We start from the raw sequence: 16,506 nt of genomic DNA, 5'->3' as shown, positions 1-16,506 counted from the left end.
TAAGACTAAAAAGTATTAATAAAATCTGGTGACAGTGCCACTGGGGCATTGCCTCCACCTCTTCATTGCCTACACATTCTTTTGGGAGATCCTGATGTGAATGGTGCTAGATAAATTCAACACTTTCTTCCCTTTGCTCCAAGCACAAGCTGTTCCTGTTGTTGTTCATCCTTATAGTAACAATCAATTGTTAGACAACAGGTCAGATTTAACCCTCAGTGCCATTCAATTCAACCTTACATACAGGGCCTCAAGTTTCAACAAATGGAAAGGAACCGAAGGCTCAACAGAATCCTGGTGAACATTGGCTTACCTTGAAGGCATATTGCTTTACTGCTTGGATGACATCCTTGAAGAGGATTTTTGAGGTGAGAGTGTAGCCGTGATAAATGACTGGTTCTCCATCTCGTCCATCCCAGCAGTCCAATTCCACACAGCGGCAGCCTTTATTTAGGGCACTGTGAGCAAGATAACATGAGCTTAGCTTCTTGCAGCATGGAGAAAAGCCAATTCAGCCCAGGGGTATTTAAATTCTTTGTTAAATGTTATTATTTCTACTACTTTTTGAAAAGGCCAGTCTTACAGTCATAAATTGACTGTGAAACCATCTGCAAGCGTTACGTGGTCTGTCCTACATCTGACTAAAGACCCACTACAATGTGTTCAACTCAAGTGCCTTCAAATAGCTCAGCAAACCATTCAGTTCAACGGCAGTTAGGGAGGGGCAACAAATGCTCATCTTGCCATCAAGGCCCACTTCTCGTGAAATAAACGGTAAAGATTTCATGCAGCCCATTCCAGATTATCACGATTCATAGAACATAGAACAGCACAGCACAGGTCCTGTGGCCCATGATGATGTGTCAACCTATTATCTTATTCAGATCAAACTAACCTACATAGTCTACATTTTACTATCCTCCATGTGCCTATCAAGAGTCACTTAAAAGTCTGAAGTATCTGACTCCACTCCCATTGCCGGCAGCACATTCCACACGCCCACTGCTCTGTGTGAAGAGCCTACCTCTGACATCTCCCCTATACCCTCCTCCAATCACCTTAAAATTATGCCCCCTCATTATCGTCATTTCCGCCCTGGGAAAAAGTCTCTGACTATCCACTCTATCTATGCCTCTCATCACCTTGTACACTTCTAAAAGCTTTTTTTTAAAAACATTTTAGAAATATTTATTATGAGGTGTTACAGTATCACCAGTTGATAATTCACTACAGGGTGCATTATTTTGGCTCAGAATCAATTGTTTTACCATAAGAAAAGAATTAGCAAAGCTTGTATGCCTGAAGGGTTTTTATTGTAAAATCAAGAAAATCAGGTCTTAGTTTGCAGATTAGAAGGTTAATCGCTGTGGAAAAAAAAAGTCACCCCCCTCCCCCCCTGCCCAATTCCTGCCTGGTTCTTTTATTAATTACGTTGACTTTCCCAGCTTGAAGGAGATTGGCACTAGCTGTTCTAGAGGCTCCATGACTGGAGCCTCTCATCTCTGCTAATACTCTAGCAAATTCCTGCTGCACCCTTTCCAAGAGTTCAGCATCCTTGTTAGAATGAGGATGCCAGAACTGAACCCAATACTTCTGCTGGGTTGAGCCAATTACAAAAAAGTGAGGCATTTGTGCTGAGTTTGGTCTAATTTTCCATCAAGAGTGGGAAGAAACGGACAGTATAAGATGGTAAAACAGATCAGGTCTGTCACTGACTTCAAGCATGTTTGCAACAGATTAGCAGGGAATTTGGGGGATGTGGAGGAAGGCATGTGTATCCATCGAAAGGTGCATAAACACACCAATTAAGTGTGGAGTACATTCAGCCCCTCTGTCGACCAACATTCAGCAGGATCACTGCTGATCTGATTATGGCCTCACTTCATTGTTTCATACTGACCCTCACAACTCAACTCAGGATGTCAGAGATAATAGGAACTGCAGATGCTGGAGAATCCAAGATAACAGCGTGGAGCTGGATGAACACAGCAGGCCAAGCAGCATCTCAGGAACACAAACGCTGACATTTTGGGCCTAGACCCTTTGTGAGAAATTTTCTGATGAAGGGTCTAGGCCCAAAACGTCAGCTTTTGTGCTCCCAAGATGCTGTTTGGCCTGCTGTGTTCATCCAGCTTCACATCTTGTTACCCCAGGATGCCAGACACCAGGATATCATGCTGCCTTGTTTTCACACACTAAAAAGCCATAAGGCAAGCAGGAGGAACATGTGCCTGGATAGCTGGTGGCCACCTTAGCTTAATCTTCCCCTCAAAATGCAGGGCAGAATATTACCTCTTCTCCACGACAATAATGAACTTTGGGCTAATCACAACCATCCAGCTCTATCAATATTGCCAAAACTTTTCATATTGCACTCATTAGGACAAATGCAAGAATGCCAAATTTCAAATCACCATTTTTACCATAGGAGAAAAGGATGCTGATCAATTGGGCAAGGTGACTGATTGGCTGTGCTGTTGTCATGGAGAGCGCACCCAGGTGACTGACAAAAAGGAAGGCGGCTAGAACATGTTTGATGTTGGCTGAGTAGTGGGCAGTCTCTTCCTTCTCCCTTCCATACCCACAAGCCCCACTTACTACAATTTGTCAAAGATACATACGTGCTAGCATCAAAGACAGCCTTTTGCAGGCTTCAGTACCTAATGTAGGCCTCAATGCTGCTGGGTCCTTCAAGCTGGTCTTTTGTCAGGTAGGTGTTGTGGGAGGACGAGATATAATATTGATTGAGCGGTTTTGACATGTCGTGGTAAACTTTGTTGTGGTCCTGGTCGAAAATGTCAGCAGCTGGTGACATCAGATAGCACATAAAACCATCCTTGGTCATGATGGACTCAAACCTTGCTGATGACAAAACAAATGGAATCATTATTAACATCCAAATATGTACCCTATCAGACTCAAAAAGACAGAAAATAGAGATAACAAGATGTAGAGCTGGATGTACGCAGCAGGTCAAGCAGCAGAGCAGGAAAGCTAATGTGGTGTCTGGACCCTTCTTCAGAAAAAGAAAAATTTTTCTGAAGAAGGGTCTAGGCCCAAAATGTCAGCCTTCTCGCTCCTCTGATGCTGCTTGGCCTGCTGTGTTCATCCAGCTCTACACTTTGTTATCTCGGATTCTCCAGCATCTGTAGTTCCTACTATCTCTGACGGTAGGATGTCAAACTGCTAAGAATAGCCTGGAGTTTCAGAGATTTGAATGTTAATTTCCTGACACTACCATGGGCAACAACAGGGTGAAAGGAATAATGGAGGCATCAAAGAAAGACAGTTATTGCCTTTTGTTTGAATACTTTCTGCTTAATAAACAAATTGAGATGGGAGCAAGACTATTTGACTGAAAATGAAGCATTATCTAATTAGGTCACGGGAATTCTTTGCACTCTCTGATTGGCCATGAAGTGCCTGGGAGGGTCAAAACCGTGAGGATTGAGCAGGATGATTGGCAGCAGGTGCAATCAGACAAGCTCTCAAGGAATAAGTCCTTGCAGAGGTGGCAACCCTACTTCAGAAGTGAGGGCCATCTTAGCGCACGGGCTTACCTTCCTCATTGAGTTCGTATTTTTGGATGAGCTGTGCTGCGTACTGCTGGTTTACGTTCTCCCTTTGTTCCTTCCGCAGAAATTCCATCAACTTGTCCACTGAAAGGAGACGGTTCTTGTCACAGTAGGCCTCGAAGATGGTGTTGATCTCCTCACGCTCTGTCACCAGGTTATAAAACTCCTCAATCTCTTTGCCATGGATTGTGCCATCCATTGATTTATCACATTTCTGCGGAATGTAAAAGGAGACTTCAGTCTGAAGTGAAGTGAAAAGGATGAAATGACAGGAAGGTTCTAGAAAAGGTATCACGTAGATAGGGCAAGACCCTTGTACTGATCTTTCAAAGATCAGTCCAGTCAGTCCCAATGCAGTGCTCTATCCTTATATTCCTCCACTTGTTCCTCATTCAACCATTTATTCAGTTCCCCTTAGATTACTGGTGAATCTATAGTCCAACATCCCATCAGGCAAAATAGTACAAATTCAAAACAATACTCACCAAAAATGGTGCTAGACAAATTAATTTCTACCCCCAACCTCCCACCCCACATCACCAGCAGGTGTTTAAAATGGGGAAGGTGTCAATGAAAAATGGGTTGAGACAGAATTGGGGTTGGTTGCGATGCACATTGTTGAGAAGCAGTCAACAATTTGGGCATGAGGAATGTGATCGAAAGCGACAGTGACCATCCACCCCCACTCTCCCTCTGACAAACCACCTCACCCCGCAACCCACACTCCTGCAGAGGGCATCAGATTTCAATACCATACCGCAAACAGCTCCTTTGCGTATGTATCATCCACCTCAATGTTCATCATGCGCAGAAACTGTTTTACTTCATCCAGCGTCATTTTATTGTCTTTGTTCACATCAGCCTTTTGAAGATAAATGTGAAACCATCTGTACAGTGATTCAAGGAATCAAACTCCATCTGTCAGGGCAACAAAGGTGCAAACTCCCCAGTTTTCAAAAGATGTCCTGCTAAAGGAAGTGGTAGGGTTGGGTACAATGACAACATTTAAAAGACATTTGGATAGGTACGCAAATAGGAAAGGTTTAAGAGGGATATGGGCCAAATGCAGGAACATAGGGTTAGCTCAGTTTATGGTACCTGGCTAGCATGGACAAGTTGGACCGAAAGGTCCGTTTCTGTATTTATATGACTCTATCCCCTTAAACACCCCGCCCCTTTCCTTAAATCTATCCCCTTGTAGTCAATGATTCCTACAAAAGGGAAGAAAGTTCTTCTTGACTATACCCCTCTTAAATTTTAAAGATCTCAATCACGTCCCCTCTGTCTTCTCTGCTCCAAGAAAAACAATCCCAGTCTGTCCAATCCTTCTTAAACTTTAACCGTACCCCAGGCAACATCCTGGGGAAATCTCCGCTGAACCCTAACCATTGCTCTCACATCTCATGCAATACTCTAGGTATGGCTTAACCAACAGTTTATATAGTTTCAGCATAACCTTCTTGCTCAAAAACTGTGTGCCTTAACTAATAAAGGCAAGTGTACCATATGCCTTTTTAACCACTTTATCCACCTATCCTGATGCCTTAAGGGACTAGTATACATGCACACCAAAAGGTCCCTATGATCCTTGCCGACCCCTCACTAATACTATCAAATCCTCCTTTAGAATACTAGTTTATTAGGACCAGCTCATTAACAATCAATTGATCATTAGCTACTGCTGATTACCTAATAGTTCAATGTGCCACCCTGCAGAAGAACTAACAGTCAGTTTGGTAAAGGACAATGCCTAGTCATTTTTTTTTTGCACAAGATAATGGTTCTGAAAGGGTTAATTAATGTTGGTGCCTGCAATAAACTCCAACCAACTCCTATTTTTTTTCCTTTATTCATTCACAGGATGAGGGCATCACTGGCTAGGCAGGATTTATTGCTCATCCCTAATTTCTCAGAGGGCAGTTTAGAGTTGACCAGATTGCTGTGGGTCTGGAGTCACATGTAGGCCAGACCAGGTAAGGATGGCAGTTTCCTTCTCTCAAGAACATTAGCAAACCAGATGGGTTTTCCCCGACAATCGACAATGGATTCATAGCCATCATTAGATTCTTAATTCCAGATATTTTACTGAATTCAAATTCCACCATCTGCCATGATGGGATTTAAACCCAGGTCCCCGGATTAACAGTCCAGTGATAATACCACTAGGCCATCGCCTAGGAGTTCAAATTCTTGGGTAGGAGATTGTGGAAAATAGATCTGAACTTTGAAGGAGACAAACATATCATCTACGGTCTCCCAAGTTAGACGTTGTTACAAAAGCCTTTCCCTAATAGTCAGGGGGCCCAGGTTCACTTGGCCCAGAGATATCACAAAGTGTCTCGCTCTCATGCAATAAACTACACCTTGTTCAGACAACAGCTTCAACCCATTTAGACTCTTGTTATTGTGCCTCTATCCTGTAAACCAAACAGGCCTCTGGACCCAGTCAAGAGCAGTGGAACGGTGGAAGTATTCATGTACTTGTAAATATCACAATTTTCTCCATCAAATCAAGATCAGTTTGGAGAGGGTCACAGATCAGGTCTGAAATTCTTCAAAATAAGCAAATGTGTACAAACAAGAAAACCTTCAGGGAAAGGTATGCAAACTCTGCTCAGTTGCAGAATTCACATGATGGTGTAGACAGCAAACTTGAGTTGCACCAGGATACTACTGCTGCTTGTTCTGAGGAGAAAATTGCTGTTCTCAAAGCCCTGGAATACAAATTGGGATTATTTAGCTGACAAGAGATCCCAAATAGCACCTGTACAGTACCTCAGTTGGGAGGTAGCAATCACAAGATGCAAAACTGACACCACACTACACAAGATGTTGTTGGCAGGGCAGGTCCTTGCATTTGAGGTCAGTTTTAACAAATAACACAAAGGGGCAGTGGTAGTGAGGCAAAGAGCTTCCACGGTGATTCAACAAGAGCTCCTGAGCTCAGTGTAGGCAGCACAAGGCATGGACAATGAAGTGACAAGGGTGGAAGCAGCCAGAATTGAAAGGATATCAAGAATAGGTAGGGGCTAGAGATGATTAAGGACTGCTAAGGGTTGGATAAGATGACAGGTTGCCCAGGGCCGCAAGGCCAAAGAGTAGGGATGGCAGAGGTGACACTGTGGCTTGGCCACTAGAATACACAAGAAAGGATGGAGACATCACTGGACAGAGCACAAGGGTGAGGGTAAATGGGATTCACTGTGATTTAGGTAACATGACAGTCTGCACATGGCAAGATCTTACAAACAATAGCATGATTTTAAAAAACCCAGGTTATCTGTTTACATGCTGCAGATTGAGAAATAAACATCCACTAAACATCTGAAGAGCAAGGAGAGCTCTGAGGACAGCATTTTTCAGGCAAGTGGCAAATTGGATTCACATTATTCTGCGTGTTACTCTCTCAGGAACAGTATTATCCACCAAACTGCACACGGTATCAATGAATAGTGGCCTTGCATTGAACAATCCCTGCTTCAGGAAGCTGGAGGGGTCAGGGCAGGTTTCCTGCGCTCCCATAATTACTGAAAGGCTATAATAGTTTACCCGTCTCCCTTCAGGCCACCGCTTGCTTTTCCATCCCTGCCCCTGCACTGCTTCCCACGCCCCCCACTCCCAGCCAACACATGAATGTTATCAGCCACCATGGTCTCACTGTCTGCTGCGTGGAATAACAGATGTGTGAGGAAAAAAGCCGGCTCCTTTTGGGAGGTGGCACTGATCCTAGGGCCCATTGTTCTGAGAGCCGGCGATAACATTATCTGGTCATTGCTTTGGTTACTCAGACCAGATTCCACTTATCTGCAGGTTTGTAAACTTGACCCGGATACCAGTTACCGTGGATTATTTATGTTAAACTTGTTCTAGAGACACTCTAGAGATGTCTCCAATCACTGAGGCAATTGAGACTTGACTCAAAGCACCTTTTTCAGGCGAATGCAAAAGATCAGTGAAAAACAGGCAAGGTGGGTGGGTGTTTGGGGGGTGGGTTGTCACACTCTCTCCCCATGTCCTAGCTAATATTCATCCCTCAAATCAGTATCATAGTGCTGTTTGTGGGGGTCTTGCTGTGCACAAATTAATAGCTACACTTTCGATATTCCCACCAAGGCTATACTTCAAATGTAGTTCAATGGCTACATGGAACTTTGGAGGTTGGCTAAAGATTGAGGAAGGCACGTGTAAATACAGATTCATGTTCTGCAGTCCAGGAGGGTGTGGGGCAGCTGGATTCCTTTATCACTCTCTCATGGCACACTACCCTGTCTGCACCCAAATGGGAGCATGCATGCCTCCCAGTAAACAGGCAGTGGAGAACAGAGAGGTCCAACCCAGGTGTGAAGCTTCTTGTTGTCAAATAGCCTGCTGTCCATTCTATTGCCAAGGTGTCTCACGCAGAATGCTTGGGTGAATTCTCTAATTGTGCATTTTCTGTGAACATCTGTCATTTGTTTAAGTATCTGCTAAGAGAGAGGCAGACTTTCCAATGAGTAGCGTTTGGGAGCAAGACGGTTGGGGGTTGGGAGGCAGGACACGGAAAAATTTATTCTTGGGAAATGGGTTTCACTGGCTGGGATGCTCATTCCTATAATCACCCTGGAGAAGCTGGTTGCAAGTTACCTTCTTGAGCCTGCAGCCCTTGTCTACTTGGACACAATGCCATTAGGGACAGAATTCCAGACTTTGATGCAGTGACAGTGAAAGAACAGGGAAATATGTTTCCAAGTTGGAATGGTGTGACACTTGTAGGGGAACTTGTAGATTGTGGTGTTCCCACACAGTTGCTGTCCTTGTTCTTCTAGATGGTAGAAGTCATTTGTTTTGAGGACCCTCTGGAGTTGCTGCACTGCATAGTATAGATGACATTCACTGCTGGTGCTCAACACTGGTGAGGAACAGAGGGAACATTCAAGTACAGAACTTGTTCTTTCCCGACTCCCACCCCCCACCAAGTGTACGTGGGATTCCCAGGAAAGGATACTGGTCCAGACGCTCTCTCTTGTTCATTTTGGAATCTCTCTTCTTGAGCTTGTTGAGGCCGTCAATCCAGTGGTTGGCTTCCTTTGCGTCGCTGGCAATGAGATCCAGGTTCTTCTTCCTGCCCTTGAAGACAATGGTGAAGCAATGGGCAGCGGGGATCTCCATGGCAAACTTCTGCATGCCCTCAGACTGGTGGCCAGGCCGCAACTCCTGGATGTCATCAATCGAGACTGTAGGAAGAACAGCAAAAAAATAAAGAGAGGAGGAAAAAAAAAGGACAGGCAATCAGACCAAAGAGGTGGTAGCCTTCAGAGATAAAGGGAACTGCAGATGCTGGAGAATCCAAGATAAAAGCATGGAGCTGGATGAACACAGGAGGCCGAGCAGCATCTAAGGAGCACAAAAGCTGACGTTTTGGGTCTAGACCCTTCAGGTGGCAGCCTTCAGTGTATTAGCAACAAGAAAAGCTGCATCAATATGCCATGTAAACAAGTAACCACTCACAGCTGAGCTGAAAGGGTTTTTAACCTCCAGGCTAATCTCTCAGACTATCCACCATGGCTTTGGGCTGTGTGCAGGAAGATAGGATTAGAAAGTGGGTCTTTGGGTCAGCACGGGTAAGATGGCCAAATGGCCCCCTTCTGTGCTGTTTCATTTCTATGGTTCTATAACCCCAAGGTCAGCTGAAATTCTGACACTATCATTTACATCAAGTCCTCTTCAACGATTATTCCAATTCCTACACTACATCCCAACCATGAAATTTCCTTGACATTAACATTATCATCCAAGTTTGCAAATCCCTTCTTAGCCTTGGCTCTCAGTTTCTGGAATCTCCTCCAGTCCAATTCCATGACCCCCTGATATCTTTGCTCTCCTCCAATTCTGGCCTCAAACATTCCCAAAAATAAATCACTACATTATTGTTAGATCCAGTTTCCTGAGCCCGAGCTCTGGAATACTTTCTCCTCTAAACCTTTCCACTTCACTTTCCTCCTTAATACTTACCATTTGAACCAAGCATTTTGTCCCTGATCTGATCTCTCTCTCCACATGGCTTGGTATTAGACTTTATTTTGTTACACCCATGTGTCTGGAAGAGTTTTGTGACATTAAAAAAGGCACCACAAAAATACAAGATTGTTGTTGTGTTGGGCATCAGAGGCTCTGTACAGTAATAGCATTTCTGAAAGGGGTCCATCAGGTTTGGGACAGCAGGGTTGTAAAGTTTGCAACAAGGATCTCCAGACAAGAGGTTAAATTGATACACAAATGCCTGGGTATAAAAAGCGCCCCAGGCACCATTCCAAGGACAGCAAAATGTTCTCGGCCCCAGTGTTTATCTGTCAATCAGTGCCATCACAAATCAACAATTGCTGGTGGATTTCCCTGTTGGTGGTCAGTTTAAAACTACATTTACCTACAAGCCAGCGACTGCATGCAGAAAAAGTAAGTTAACTGCGAGACCCTGGGTTTTATGTTTGGGGGTAGGGGTGCGGGTAAGAGGTGCTTGTTCTTTGTTTTCTGGAGAGGGGTGGATGAAGGAAGGGGCCTCCAACAGCAACAGCACGAGACAGACATGGCTCCACCCCAGCTCGGGGTTTCCCAGCAAACAAGGAACAGGTCCTGACCGACCCTCCTGGATCGGGCTCTCAGACTGAGCAGAGGCTCCTGGCCCGCAGCTCAACCCTCGCATCTGAAGGTGAGGTGAAGCATTGGTAAAAAAGGGACAGAAGGTGGCAGCGCTTGGAAGAGCGTTGGATTGGGAACAGGAAGTATGGAACCCCCTGCGTCCCCAGCTCAGACACCATGGTTGTGGAGCGATGGGGGCAGAGGTCTGTAACAGAGGCCCTGGCCAATGTCAAGCCGCGACTGGAGGAGCAGCACAGGGTTTTGGGGGGGGGGGGGGGGGGGGGGGAAGAAAGGGAGAGTGAAGGATGAACTCTAGTGTAGTTAAATCTTGCATTATATTCAGTGTTTCAAGATTTCATTTCTATAGTTTGTATGCACAGGAACATAATCACACTGTCTAATACACGGGAAAACCTTCTCACTTTGTACACACACACACCCCATCTATATAAATAGAAGTTCCTTTGCCTTCTCACACAGGAATAAAAAATTTCTGAGTTACACTATCAAAATTTTTCATGATTGCGAGCAACAACAAAACGAGAGGCGCAGCATGAGCACATGCAAGGGGAGGGGAGAGACAAAAAAAACAAGGCAAAGAACGTTTTTCAAAATAGAGAATAAAAACACAATATAATATAAATTAGAAGACCAATCAGCCCCTCAAGCCTGCTCCACCATTTAACAAGGTAATATTTGATCAGATGTTGATCTCAGCGCATTTTCCGGTCTAGCCCACCCCGCTGACCATAACGCTCGACTCATGACTCCTGACTCCCTTGTGTATCAAAAATCCGTGTCAGCTCACCGAGCTTTCAGAGACAAATAACTGGATAGAGCTCAAAGGATAGGAGGTGATTTGATAGAGGTGTACAAACGATCAGAGGTATAGAGTGGACAGCCAGAGACTTTTTCCGAGGGAGTTGGTAGCTATTATGAGGGGACAGAGTTTTAAAGTGAGTGGAGGTAGAAATGGGGAGACATCAGAAGTTCTTTACTCAGTGGATGGAGCGTGGAGTGCATTGCCAGAGAGGGTAGTGGAGTCGGCCTCATTAGGGGCATTTAAGCCGCGATTACATTGGCATATGGATGCTAGTGTAAGGTAGGCGTGGAGGTTAGATAGAGCTTAGGTTTAGGGTAAAAGTTCAGCACAACATTGTGGGCCGAAGGGCCTGTACTGTTCTATGTTTAATTCATATTGCAAGTGTTAGAACGCTTTTGCAGTATACTTGTCTTAATTAGCTTCTGTTAATCTACTTTGGTGATGGTTATGTTGGGGGGGGGGGGGGTGGAAGAAGAGAAGAGAAGGGTCTTGGTCAAGGTACGGGTGGCAGTAAGAAGGCTCAAAGCAACATTTAAGCAATCCCGACTCTGTATGTGAATGGCGTATGCCTGTGTGTGCATACACATGCAAGAAATTTGCTATCAGAATGTCACAACTAACATTCAAAAAGATGCGTCATAAGTCAAACAGAAGTGGGAATAATCAAAACCAGCCAGATTTCCTGACTCTCTTACTAAGTGAATGAGCGAGCAACAGCCAGGCAGACAGTCTGATCGCAGATTGTGACAAGAACTTTCATTCAGATGGTTAGAAAATGGGGAGGTCATCACAGTGGTGTCTTGAAACCAAATAGGGGCCATTGTCTGGGTGTTCCTGCTTGCCAGTTACCCCAACTGCTTCATGAACAGTGTTGTAGGGAAGTTATAAACATTTCCAAACTTAGACATTTCCCAAACAGCTTTGGGAAGCATCCTGGGACAGAAGTCAGAGGTATTTGAAATAAACCTACACTTTGTACTTTTATAACAGTGTGAAGCTGGATGAACACAGCAGGCCAAGCAGCATCTCAGGAGCACAAAAGCTGACGTTTCGGTCCTAGACCCAAAGTTTCTCGGCCCGAAACGTCAGCTTTTGTGCTCCCGAGATGCTGCTTGGCCTGCTGTGTTCATCCAGCTCCACACGTTGCTGGAGAATCCAAGACATCTGCAGTTCCCATTATCTTTGTACTTTTATAGTTGCGGTGAGATGGCGGTTTGAGACACTAAGGAAAGCTCAAAAAGGTCCCGAGTATCTTTAACCTCTAATGCCAATTCTAATTCTCACACATCCATCCAAGAAAAAAAACACTTGCATTCAACTTCGCACCTTCCATCATCACAAGTGGCCTGAAAACTCTACAGCCAATGCTGTAATCTAGGAAATGCATCAGCTAATTTGTACGCAGTAACCTTCCGCAAACAAACTTGGAATACTGCGTCCAGTTCTGGGCGCCCTATTATAGGAAAGATGTGGATGCTTTGGAGAGGGTTCAGAGGAGGTTTACCAGGATGCTGCCTGGACTGGAGGGCTTATCTTATGAAGAGAGGTTGACTGAGCTCGGTCTCTTTTCATTGGAGAAAAGGAGGAGGAGAGGGGACCTAATTGAGGTATACAAGATAATGAGAGGCATAGATAGAGTTGATAGCCAGAGACTATTTCCCAGGGCAGAAATGGCTAGCACGAGGGGTCATAGTTTTAAGCTGGTTGGTGGAAAGTATCGAGGGGATGTCAGAGGCAGGTTCTTTACGCAGAGAGTTGAGAGCATGGAATGCGTTGCCAGCAGCAGTTGTGGAAGCAAGGTCATTGGGGTCATTTAAGAGACTGCTGGACATGTATATGGTCACAGAAATTTGAGGGTGCATACATGAGGATCAATGGTCGGCACAACATTGTGGGCTGAAGGGCCTGTTCTGTGCTGTACTGTTCTTCTTCTCTAAATATTTTCATGACTTCAGTGAGGGAATAACAATGGACCAGAGCACTGTAAAGCACTCTATTTATCTTGTCTGAAACTGGACTTTTGCATCTATATGCACTGAGGGCAGACGGGCCCTGACTTTAGCATCTCTTCTCAAACACTGGTAGGGGTGATACAGTCATTGCTAGACTGCAAACGAGAAGGGCGGTCTTAATTTTGTTGCTCGGGTCTCAGGAGTAGGACACTGGCCACAACATTCCAGTAAAAGGAGGCCGTAGGTTAATGAAAAAAAATAAAATCAGTCTAGCAGGCTGGGTCGGGAGGTCAGCTCAAGTGACTGACACAGGGAGAGAGTGGAATCCCACGCTGAAGTGGGCAAGTGTAAAGTTCACTCTGGGGCACAGATTTAAAAAATCCACCCCAGGCAGTGTGTAAAGCATTGCCCCAACAAGAGAATGTGACCAAGAGATTCCACAATCTCTGCAGGAAACAGACAAAGTAGATGAAATAACAAGGAGCAGTTTCCTAGATGGGCAGCATTTGTACATAAAATGAAAACTCACTTATACCCTCAACTCCAGCATTAATTAACAATGTTAGCAAACTCAACCTTGAATAAATTTGAAGAATTCCACATGCTAACTACCCTCAAAAAAATTCTCTGCAATTTGATCTTAAAAAAGTGACTGGCCTACATTTGTGGCACATAACAATTCTCACAATGCCTTAACACAGCAATAGGCCATTCAGCCCCTCTAGCTGCTCTGCCATTCAATTCAATCATGGCTGATTTCATCTCAGCCTCAACTCCAATTTCCTGCTGGCTGTCCATAACCTTCAATCTGGATTCTAGTTAAAAATCTATCTGCTCCTTCAATTTACTCAATGTCCCACCATCCACCACACTCCAGGGGAGTGTATTCCCCAGATTCACAACCCTATGAGAGCAGTAACTCCTCATCTGCTTTAAATCTGCCACCTGTTACCCTAAAACAATGACCTCCCATTCTACATTGCCCCACAAGTGGAAATATCTACTTCACATCTAACTTGTTAATCTCCTTTAGCATCTTACATGACTCAATTAAATCTGATACTTCTATTTCGTTTAAACTCAAGAGTATAAGCCTAAAATGCTCAGTCTCTAATCTCAGACCCCTCATCTCTGGAATAAAGCTCATCAACCTCTTTCTGAACTGCCTCCAAAGCAAGCACATCCCTCAGAGTAAGAGATCAAAAGTATACAGAGTTCTCCAGCTGTGGTCTTTGGTAGTCATCCTGGTTCACTCAGGGGGTGTCGGACTGACAGGCAACTCCAAACCTCATCCCACCTCCCTGACCTGTCCATCTTCCCTGGACTGACCTATCCCCTCCCTACCTCACCACCTATCTTCTTTTCTCTCCATCTTCAGTCCGTCTCCCCCTTTTTATTCCAGTTCCCTCACCCCATCCCCCCCTCTCTGAAGAAGGGTCTAGGCCCGAAACGTCAGCTTTTGTGCTCCTGAGCCGGCTGTGTTCATCCAGCCTCATTTTATTATCCAGACCCACTGCAGTTAGCTCAACACAACTGCTTTCTACAATGGCTGAGAAAGCCTTCAGGGCCAAGGATTAAGCGTGAGCAACAAATGCTGATCTTACCAGTCAGTCAGTCATATCTCAAACAATAAAAGAGATCCAGCACTGGCTGTAAAGAGTTCAATAACTCCAACGGCCTCCTCCTGTGCTCTGGGTGCAAGATGATGGGATCTAGCATAGAGCGAGACCATTCAGCCCAATATGCTGGGCCAGCTCTTCCACGTTCTAGATGCAGTTTCATTAATTTTTTTTATAGCCAATAAACTTGCTAGGTGAGCTCACCTGATGCAAAAATGAATAAGACAGGGTTGAATGACATGTCAATCACTTCACCCTGCTGGATCCAGTTTTGACACATCCCCTGGTGATAAATCTCCATAGCTGGGCCAGCCTGTGCCAAGGTTGAGATTAGGTTGTTTTTTTTGGGGGGGGGGGGGGGGAGAAAAAGAGGGGGAGTGGAGGAAAGAGGGGAGGAAGGGATAACTCCGCTCGGATCCTGGAGCAGACAACAACTCCTGGTGTCCCTTCAACACCCCCAGGCCAGTTTGAAGGAGCATGGGCTTTCATGTAGTGCTGCTGGCACATATCCAGATTTACCAGGCCCTCAAATACCAGCTGTCTCAAGACCAAAAGAATGTCTTCCCCCAAGACTAGTCTCAACATATCGGAGCTTCCCCAACAAGCCAAACGTGTCCCGGCCCTGATTGCACACTCCTGTCCACACTGCTTCAGGCTGGTTGAGCTCAGCCAAGGTCGAAAGTTGAACTTGGGAACACGCTGCAGCTCAACTTGTTTATGGGGTCTTGTGGTGCAATTACAACCAAATAACACTTTCTTTAAAAGCACAGGTCACCACAGACAGAATCACTAATTCTCAGAGCCCCCTCCACTGCTCCATTTCAGTATGGCAGCCGAGAAAACGTTTCCTTCCGCTGCAACGGCGGCAATGTCCCTCACTTAACTCTGCCACTTCCCGGCAGTGTCATGCTCCCTCAGTACTATACCGGAGTGCTGTTTCAGATCATGTCCTCAGGCCTCTGGAGGGGCTCAAGAACTCAGCCACCCATTTAGAGATGGGCTGACGCACAACTTACAGGTTAGAGTACTCTTCTGTTCTGGAAAAGTCTACCCCCTTAAATTCTCTCCACCCGACTCCAGTCAGTTATTTAGGACTCAAATCCCAGCGGTCGCTAACTAAAGTGGAGCTACTTCCACTGACTGGGCATTAGTTGGTACCCGTGTGCTATGTGACATTCACCAGGCTGTGGTAATGGCAGAGTGAAGTTATGCCAGACGATAACTTGCATACTGCACTGGAAAACAATTGTGCTGATGGCTCACAGTACCTCATGGATGCAGTCTTGAGCTACTGGATCTTCAGAGACCACCCCATTTAGCTTCCTGTCAGTGCCACACAACATGGACAGTATTCTCAATGCGAAGATAGGACTTTGTCCCCGGACTGTGCAGTAGTCACTCTTACCAATGCTGTCACAGACAGATGCATGCGCAGATTAGGGAGGAGGTGAAGCATGTTTTCTTCCCTTTTATTGGTTTCCTCACCACCTGCCACAGACCCAGTCTAGCAGCTAAGTCATTTAGGACCCAACCAGCTCAGTTAATATTGTTGCCAAGCCAGTCATGGTGATGGACACTGAAATCACCGACCACAGTACCCCTCGGACAGAGTTGCAAGGACACAAAATGTACCCTGATGGGGGATTTCAACAACCACCAAGAGTTCAACATGGAGCAGTACTGATTGAGCAGCTGATGGAATATGGTACATGGTAATCAGAAGGCTTCCATGCTTACGTTTTACCTGATGCCAAGAGAGCTCATGGTGTCCAAAGCCAACATTGAGGACTCCATTTCGACTGTACATCACTGGGCCACCACTTCTGCTACGTCTGTCCTGCCAATGGGACAGGTCATATCCAGGGATGGCGATGGTGGTGTCTGGGACTTTGCCTGTATGGCATGATTCCATGTATTTGATG

General features: G+C 45.2%; 1 protein-coding gene across 2 annotated transcripts in view; it reads right to left on the bottom strand.

Moving 5' to 3' along the window:
- The window catches only part of plcd1a (phospholipase C, delta 1a), an 85,712-nt gene that overhangs the window by 21,087 nt on the left and 48,119 nt on the right, over window positions 1-16,506 (bottom strand). For both annotated transcript variants that reach the window (XM_048558188.2, XM_048558169.2), the window contains exons 3-7: window positions 8,560-8,788; window positions 4,333-4,462; window positions 3,561-3,789; window positions 2,661-2,862; window positions 314-458 (exon numbers count right to left, since the gene is read on the bottom strand). In XM_048558188.2, the coding sequence (XP_048414145.2) occupies window positions 314-458; window positions 2,661-2,862; window positions 3,561-3,789; window positions 4,333-4,462; window positions 8,560-8,788 (935 nt within the window). The remainder of the gene's footprint in view (window positions 1-313; window positions 459-2,660; window positions 2,863-3,560; window positions 3,790-4,332; window positions 4,463-8,559; window positions 8,789-16,506) is intronic.

Source organism: Stegostoma tigrinum, chromosome 2 (assembly GCF_030684315.1).
Source record: "Stegostoma tigrinum isolate sSteTig4 chromosome 2, sSteTig4.hap1, whole genome shotgun sequence".
In the NCBI taxonomy this organism is placed as follows: domain Eukaryota; kingdom Metazoa; phylum Chordata; class Chondrichthyes; order Orectolobiformes; family Stegostomatidae; genus Stegostoma; species Stegostoma tigrinum.
This window is presented reverse-complemented; position numbering and strand designations above follow the sequence as displayed.